This window comes from Dysidea avara, chromosome 5 (assembly GCF_963678975.1).
Source record: "Dysidea avara chromosome 5, odDysAvar1.4, whole genome shotgun sequence".
NCBI lineage: Eukaryota > Metazoa > Porifera > Demospongiae > Dictyoceratida > Dysideidae > Dysidea > Dysidea avara.
Window position 1 is genome coordinate 23,094,377 of NC_089276.1, and position 9,601 is coordinate 23,103,977.

The 9,601-nt window shown below is 38.5% G+C and overlaps 1 protein-coding gene and 1 long non-coding RNA gene across 2 annotated transcripts in view; both read right to left on the minus strand.

Annotated features, from left to right (window-relative positions):
- Positions 1-9,401, minus strand: part of LOC136255695 (hemicentin-1-like) — a 49,608-nt gene extending 40,207 nt beyond the window's left edge. Inside the window, exon 1 of the mRNA XM_066048510.1 lies at positions 8,913-9,401. Within this exon, the coding sequence (XP_065904582.1) occupies positions 8,913-8,991 (79 nt within the window). The 5' untranslated portion in view covers positions 8,992-9,401. The remainder of the gene's footprint in view (positions 1-8,912) is intronic.
- Positions 1,142-2,039, minus strand: LOC136256216 (uncharacterized). The gene is made up of 2 exons (XR_010701378.1): positions 1,743-2,039; positions 1,142-1,493 (listed from the first exon to the last, which is right to left on the minus strand). It is a non-coding gene; the product is annotated as an uncharacterized lncRNA (long non-coding RNA).
- Positions 9,402-9,601: the final 200 nt, after the last annotated feature.

Here is a 9,601-nt window from a genome sequence, read left to right on the forward strand (position 1 = left end):
TGGACATGATATGGATGTAAACTATTTGAGGAAAGTACTACGACCAAGCACTTTTTTGAAGATACAAGCAGACACTAAGACATGCAGGTTGGGACCCAAGGTCTGAGTTCCATATAAACAATTGGATGTTCTATATATAATGAACATACACTGGCACATGCTGTGTTGCATACTTTACTGCAACCTGGTAAGTGCTTTTTGCTATAAGTAATAGAGGATATGTGCTAACTTTATGACAGAAAACATTCTAATGAAAGTGTGATGTTTTCTTACGTCATGATGCTAAACAAATGTATTGTAGGTATGCATAGAAAGTGTGAATCATTGAAACTAGACCAGTTACGCGAGTTTCTCCAGAGCGATAGATTCTTTACGTGTATAACAGAGTAACTGGAAGGAGGAGTAGTTCATGTGGCAAGTTATAGTCCAAGCCACATTTGCTACGTACCTGTACTTTTGTATGGGATTCATGATAGTCATTCACCGTCAAAAATTCTTGGGCACGCTGCAAATCTTATTATATTGATCATTTTTCATTCAAATTATTATCCTCTATAACTTTATATGTGGTTTCTATGGTTTTATGAATTTGTTTTTCAGAAGCCATTTAGGTTTATTTTAGTTATATACTCAGCTCAGGAGCCCATAAGTGCTGCAAGGCGCAAAGGAGTGTTTAACGTCTGTTAATAGCCTCTGGTGAATTCCAACTGTCACCAGCTTAAAGCACAGTGCCTTATAAGGATGGTTGAATACATTAGCATGGTTTCAATGGCTATAACACTTGACTGGTGTCTTTGTATCATCTGCAAGCACTTCCATGGTGACTTCAGAGTACTTCAAGATATAGAATTCTTCATCACTTTATCCACACCATTGTCCTATTGGATTTGAAGATTGGCTTATCAAGAAGCCATAACATAGATTAGATATTGAAGCCAATAAAATGCACCACAAATTAGATTATTATTATTATTATTATTACTAGGACCGCGTCACATATAACCAAGTACATACACCAACATGACAGCCCCCCGGTGAGGCTATTAGGTGGTGAATGCATTATCCCCAAATCAACTCAATATGTCACAGTAGTGACAGATATAACACTATAGTGGCATCGTAACTAAAGGCCACCAGTAGCTAAGTGCCAGTACATCATTGGTGTGGTATAAATGGCACAGTGATGTGTACAAAGTATATGTATACAAAACATACAGGAGAGAACTATACATTATTGCAGTATTGTATGCAGCAATACATTATAGGCAACATCACCATGCAGATAAAAATTATTAGCCAATATACAGCAATGCATATCAACATCAACTAGAGCTAAGTAAGGTTCATCAGTGATGTAGCAATGGCACAGTGATGGGTGACACACCATAGTTATGCATACACAACTTTCAGGAGATAGCTACACAATGCTGTAGGCGTATGCAAGCCAGATGAACCAGATAAAGGAAGACAGCCAAGCCACTAGAGCCTAGTAGCTACGCCAGGTGAAGGCAAAAAAGATTAAGCACGTATTGAATTGCCTGACACCAACACAAAGAAAGTTCGCCATGCCAGCTGCACAAGACAAAATTGTTTACTTGTATTTTATATGTAACTGTAAGCTTATTGTAAAGAGCGTGGCATATGTCAGTTTAATGTTTTCTTGTATTGTTTATTTACATGAATCAGTGAATCCACTGGCAGCTGGCATGGAGACTTGAGATGTTACAAACATAAAAACTTACTTGTAATCTTCTTGTTTACACAAGTGGCTTCTGTAATCTTCTTGTTTACACAAGTGGCTTCTGGCTCTCCTGCACGGGCATCACTAATCTTCTTCGCGCAATATGTAAGTAATTAAGCAAGGGTGTGGTACTGGGCGTTATATAGAATTACACGTATGGTCAAGTCATCAGCACAAACAGGAGCGACGATTATACGTTTGTGCCTTCATTCACAGGCGAATCTATCCCCGGTTAGTTCATGTCTCTAGGCCTCGTAGTTTTCTCAAACATTAATTATTAATTATTTAATTATTTATTTATTTAATTATTTATTTATTTATTTATTTATTTATTTATTACGTAATTTTAACCGCGTTTCGTATTATTCTTAGTACTTGGTTATATAACTAGGACCGCGTCACATACAACCAAGTACATACACCAACGTGAGGCTATTAGGTGGTGAATGCATTATCCCCAAATCAACTCAATATGTCACAGTAGTGACAGATATAACACAATAGTGGCATCGTAACTAATGGCCACCAGTAGCTAAGTGCCAGTACATCATTGGTGTGGTAATGGCACAGTGATGTGTACACAGTATATGTATACAAAACATACAGGAGAGAACTATACATTATTGCAGTATTGTATGCAGCAATACATTATAGGCAACATCACCAGATCAGTAAAAATTATTAGCCAATATACAGCAATGCATATCAACATCAACTAGAGCTAAGTAAGGTTCATCAGTGATGTAGCAATGGCACAGTGATGGGTGACACACTATAGTTATGCATACACAACTTGCAGGAGATAGCTACACAATGCTGTAGGCGTATGCAAGCCAGATGAACCAGATAAAGGAAGACAGCCAAGCCACTAGAGCCTAGTAGCTACGCCAGGTGAAGGCAAAAAAGATTAAGCACGTATTGAATTGCCTGACACCAACACAAAGAAAGTTCACCATGCCAGCTGCACAAGACAAAATTGTTCACTTGTATTTTATATGTAACTGTAAGCTTATTGTAAAGAGCTTTAGTGGCATATGTCAGTTTAATGTTTTCTTGTATTGTTTATTTACGTGAATGAATCCACTGGCAGCTGGCATGGAGACTTGAGATGTTACAAACATAAAAACTTACTTGTAATCTTCTTGTTTACCAAGTGGCTTCTGGCTCTCCTGCACGGGCATCACTAATCTTCTTCACGCAATATGTAAGTAATTAAGCAAGGGTGTGGTACTGGGCGTTATATAGAATTACACGTATGGTCAAGTCATCAGCACAAACAGGAGCGACGATTATACGTTTGTGCCTTCATTCATAGGCGAATCTATCCCCGGTTAGTTCATGTCTCTAGGCCTCGTAGTTTTCTCAAACATTAATTATTAATTATTTAATTATTTATTTATTTATGACGTAATTTTAACCGCGTTTCGTATTATTCTTAGTACTTGGTTATATAATTAGCACTTTACAGTGGTTTGCTGAATAAGGTAATGGTAATCAACAAAGGCAGAGTCAAGCATCATAGCTCTATATGACATGTGATTACACAAGTAAACATGGCGCCTGAAATTAGCATTGTTATTATGAAGTCCTTACTGTTTATAAAAACCACACTATGTGTTTGACAGCTGAAAAAGGGCTCCAGGAACCAAAACCAATTCATTAGTCACAATAGTACAATAGTATATTCACAATAGTATTCATAATTCATAATAGTCATAATAGTCTATTAGTCACAATAGTATAGTCACAATAGTACTTCATTTTATATTGATACTGAGGTAACGGGGTTGAATGGGTTAAATTTTTCTTTGAGATCACAAGATGTTTGATGACGCGTGACTAACCTCTTCTGCAACAAAGGTGTGTTTTGCACACTTCCGCAGTACTTATGGGCTCCTGATATACTGTACCAGTGGTTTTAATGTAATGTTGATAACAATAATTATAATACTGACATAATGATGAAATTGCCCATCTGCATGCTCCTTTCAAGACCAGAAACTGCTATACCAATTGATTGGAGTAGCTTTACCAGTTGGGTACTGGACTTTCACGTTCCTACCTACAGAACAGGAACTTCGGAAGACCTATTATGAAGAAGTTTGTGGAGATTTGCTATACTTAGTTCAATGCAAGCTGGAACAGGTATTTCTATTTTAAAAAAAACTATTAAAAATGAAATTAATTATTGTGTATACTATATTGATGGTTGTGAGGCCAGACATATGGCATGTGTTGATGGTTTAGTAGTGGTTATAAGCCAAGCTCAAAGCAAACTGTGATGTTTTAAGGTTTCTATGTAGTGCCAGCCAGTCTGTCCTTGTAAACTTGCTTGTGGTATACATCCGACTTAAATCTTAACTTACAATGCATATGTTTGTCTTGCAAATGTTATAGTTAGTTCTACATTGCGATATATGTTCAAACCGTGACATAAACCTTGCATGGTGATATATAGAGTTTTTCTACATCGTGGCAGCACTACCTACCTCAAGTATATGAAAAGATTGTGAATCTTTACAATACTTTACTACTGAGAAGTACACACACCCAAAAATATGTGAAACACACAAAATGGTGCAAAATGACCATGATTTTAGACAAGTTTCGAAACGCCAGCAAGATTGCAAAAGTGATAACCAACTAATACGGGTTGTTAGTTACTCACATGCCTTTTGGGAATACCCCACATGAATTTCATGGATGTATATAGTTAGCAGTAGATATTCTGCTTTTCCACGTTTCTACCATTGAGTCATCAATTTTTCAAATGAGCAATACATTATTATATTAATTACTGTGCAGCAATCAATACAGATTATAACGCACAGGTGTGTTACATTGTATATGCTTGTCTAAATTAATACAAAAGTGATTGAGGGTTGGAGAGTTGGTTACAAAAAAGGATAGAGTGCTCCAAATTTTAATTACAGAAGGAATGTATTGTGGGATACCAAGACTATGGGAATTTACTCTAAACTAATCAGGTTAATGACCTAAGACAGTAATACCATATTTATTGATGAACTTTCAATATTTCATAGGGCAGGTTTTCTTTGCTCCGCCTTTTCAGTTTATATACAGAATTTAAAGCCGAATCATCCTGAAAGCCATTTTGTAAGTTGATACATTTATGAAGATTTGTGACCGGATCTGAAAAACGGGACATACAGAAATCACACAAGCCTAAATTTATAGCATAAAGCATTGAATACACACTGTACATTGGGTGAAATACTTGCGTATTATTGAAAAATTATTGTAAATTTTTAAAATGCCTCTTTTGTAGTGAAGGAAGTGACTAACAATAGAAACCAGGATATCATCTTATTCGCTTGCTCAAGAGGAGGTCGAAAATCTTTGTTTCGTTGCAGTAGACCTGAGGATACGTAAGTTATGAATGCTTGTTTACGTCACGTCGAAGCGACCGTACGCGATTGATTTTTCTTCACGAATTTTACCTTTGTATGCAGTGAAGAAGGGTGAGTAAAGGAAAACCTTACCCAGTAATTGATTTCCCTGTTCATGACGAACACGATGGTGAAAATGTTAGCTCTATACCTCAATCCATTGGTACGTTACAACCATTTTTGTAAATGCCTGTAATTTATTTTCCCTATACTTGCTGTCGAGGGCTACGTAGCCAACGTCTTGAGACTCTCATACACCATCTGAGAAATCTCATTTTTGTCTGTTCATGAGTTCTATTACGGTTGCCACACTATACAACATTTCAAATTGTCAGTGCAAAGTACACCTGTGTCTCTTCTGAAGCTCCCAGCAACTCTCTCAGGTGTTCCTCGAGGTAAAAACATCACGATAGAATTTGAAATTAGAATTACATAAATATTTGTAAAATACTTAAATATTGGGACTCTCGTACACCATGTTGGGTTTTTGCATGGGTGCTGGCTTCCCCCCCGGCTTGCTGTACAAATCGATTTTCTGTTGTTGCTACTTTGACGGCTGTAACTCCCAAAGTTAGTGGCATATGAAGCTGAAATTTTGCCAGAGGGTACATTTGGCTAAGTAGATTATAAATATTTAATAAACAGGAATTCGAAAAATATGTGATTATGTCCTAGTTTTGCAGATCCAGTCACATTTGTTATGTATTGTCAAAGGCTCTTTCAATTATGTTTCCTTTTAGTGTGTTTTTGAGCCTATCAACGTGTGTAAAAATGCAGAATTCCACTAACTTTAGTTAATTTTATTAGTTTTGTAATTCCAATGACTACTTTTGATATGTGTCCATTTAGCAATTAGCAACTTTCCATGTAGAGCAACTCACTGCAAACACATATGATGCTATAGAAGAAGCACATGTAAAATTCATAGTGCATCAATATGGTCTAAACCAAAGTAGGTGTAGTGAATCTCTCTATATGTTTTGTATTGGGTATTTCAGGGTCATGCAATAAATGGCATAATAACGTGTGACATGTGATAGATACCTCAGATGCCGGACTAGATTTGGAAAGAGCAGTGAATAATGCTTTACATAAGCTACGTATAGCAGAAGCAAATCAGAGGAAGTTTAAGTGCATCATTGAAATCACTTTCTTATTACTTGGCAGATTCAATGGCAGATATTTGAATTCTAATGGCATTCTGAACCAGCACTGTAAGTGGACCGGGTCATCCAGATTATCCGGGTAATTTGGGTTACAATTTGTCCGGGTCAAGTAGGTCTTATCCACTTCACTGAATATCTGGGTCTGAGCCAGACAAGATCACGTGTGACTATAAGTTAACAAGCTCGATTGTATTGGTGTTGTAAACACTCAAGAAACTCACGTGGAGCCACACCCACCATTTAGGAATATGCTTTGCTGTCTGTGCGGGGTATGTAGAGCCACACCAGAATTGAATCAGCTGTGCTCTGTGGGCATGCATGGCATCATCAGATCTGTGTTGCTACTTAAAATGTAGGTAACTAACTTCTGGAAATTCTATAGCTATATGTAAACTTACATGAAGCCACACCCACTTGATAATATGTACGTGGAGCCACACCCAACTTCATAATACGTAGCTACTCACTTCTTGCAGACAATCCTTTCTATAGAGTAAAAAAATGTAGGACTAACTAGTGGAACTTGTGGACCTTTAATCTAGCTTTTGGGGCACGCCTCTATTTTAATTAAACCAGGTCACATGCGGGTCAGATCCAGGTCCCATCCAGATTACTATTCGGGTCAGTGGGTCAAACGGGTGACCCACTTACAACGCTGTTCTGAACCTCTTGATATCCATTAATTAACCCATCACTACATTATTGTTACACTGAAACAAAAGCATTGTATACTAGCTAGTTCTACGGTTAGTCATGAAATTTAAACTGTTTAGCACAATATTAAAAGCCCATTTTTGTAGCAAACTTCTTCATTATGCCAAGGGCTAGTCTTGTGTGGCCAGACCACTTTTTTCTTTTGTCATTGGGTAGGGAGGGAAAAGGGTCTGGAACAGTTCGAATCCCACACTCGTCTTGGCACTCCCTGGATAATTGGGGCGTGTTAACCAAAGAAACATGATTCAGTTCCAAATAGTAGCTGCTTGCGTCAATCAATTACAAGTGCGTATTTATATTCCTAACAGCATCTAAAGCCGCCTTTGAGGCGATAATATATTGAATCGATTGTTAGTTGTTTAGGCAAGTTAAGTCTTTGTTTATTGTTGTGCTGTGGCATTCTAATGGAGTTTAAGCGCATGGGTTGCATGGTGACGTAGCCTTGTGACGTGTCAAGACAATTGTGGGATTCAAACTGTTCCAGACCCTTTTTTCTCCCTACCCAATGACAAAGAGAAAAATAGCAGTCTGGCCACACGAGACTAATAACAGCCAGGAAATCAAGTACTCCTAAACTATACACTGAACTGTGACAAAATTAACTTCTAGAGGCACACTGGCTGGGTGATCATGAACGTGAACATGCACCAGGTGCAAATTTAGCAGGAGCCATCTGCAAAGATTATGTTTGTATAGACTCTATAGAACAGTTTCAAAACCATGGTAACCAAAAATTACACAATGGACCACACTTAAATCACCATGTTTTTGTACCAGACTGTTTCATGTTGCAAGTTGAATTCCTCGCTAAATTCATGCCAAGACTTATTAATACGTAAGTAAAATAGATGCCAGTGATAGACTGAAGTATGTAGGTGAGTTATTAGGCATTAAAAGATCCGTACTGCCTCCCAACAGGGCAGTTTCATAGGAAAGAGAAATGCGTAAAGATGGACTTGGCCAAATTGCGACCTATTCACCGCCCAAAGGTGGTTAAAACGGGAAACTTGCAGTATAGGTCTTTATCCAGCACCACAGCATCGTACAGCCACATCCAGCCATCCCCAAGTTAGCCAGAATCGCTCATGTGCTGGGATTCCCACTTTGTGTGAAAAAGCAGACACCAAAATAAGACTGCTAAACTTTAACTGATGGTTGGTTTCGACAATAAAACTTAACTCTAGCAAAATTTACCACTAAGAGTCTTCTTTTGTTGGCGTTTTATCACAGTTTGGTAGTACACCATCACCAGTCTCGTGCCTTTCAGGAGCTCTGGCTAATCCTGGGATAGCTGGATGTGGCTGTACGCTGCTGGATGAAGACCTATACTTCAAGTTTCCCTAGTTTTAACCACCTTTGGGCGGTGAATAGGTCGCAATTTGGCCACATCCATTTTTACGCATTTCTCTGGCCTACGAAACTGCCCTGTTGGGAGGCAGTACGGATCTTTTAATGCCTAATAACTCACCTACATACTTTAGTCTATCACTGGCATCTATTTTATTTACGTATTAATAAGTCTTGGCATGAATTTAGCGAGGAATTCAACTTGCAACATGAAACAGTCTGGTAAATTTTTGCTTACCATGGTTTTGAAACTGCTCTATAAGCTTAAGGCTTTAAAGGGCGTGAGCAGCCGGAGCATTCTGTCCACGATGCTAAGATGTAGCTATTTTATTCAATAAATCAAAAAATTACAATTGGAACTTGTTACAATTGATTACCACGGCTACTTGAGCCTTGCTAACCCCCATGCAATAAAGTTGTGTGGCATGGCAGAGTGGGCATGGCAGAGTGGGCATGGCGTGATCATCGTGGTCGACACTGACTGCTAGTGCAGCATGAGGTTTAATACAATGGAAACAACTTAACTAGACTAACCTTGAGTAACAACAGACAATGCTATCAAAATCCCTGCCAGGTGAGGCATTTTGCCACCAACTTCCTTTCTGCGGACCATAGAAACACCCCCACCAGACGTAGTCTCGCGTGGCCAGACCGCTTTTTTCCGTATATTGGGTGGGAAAAAAGGGTCTGGTGCAACTCCAATAGCTGTTTACTTCTGAGCCGTCCCCACATTCCGGGGACGCTAATTGAATAACATTGGTCACTGGCACAAAGGAGGTGCCATGACGTCAGAAAGTTAACTAGAGATCTGTTTATCCTTTAAACGAATCTTAATTTGCTCCGATGTCTCTTTTATAGCGTCTTGAAAGTTAATCCTCATCGTGTAACAAGACTCACAACCGGAGCAGGAGTGTAGGAATACTTCATAGTTTTACTGACGTCATGGCACCTCCTTTGTGACCAATGTTATTCAATTAGCGTCCCCGGAATGTGGGGACGGCTCAGAAGTAAACAGCTATTGGAGTTGCACCAGACCCTTTTTTCCCCACCCAATATACGGAAAAAAAGCGGTCTGGCCACGCGAGACTACACCAGACGCTACCGGTATTATAAAATTAAATAGTTTTGCTAGCGTTATTAGTTACTGTGATCATTTCATCATAGTATAGACTTCAGCACAGACGAATAGTACTGTCACCTATAGTTACTGCCCTCTAGTTTAC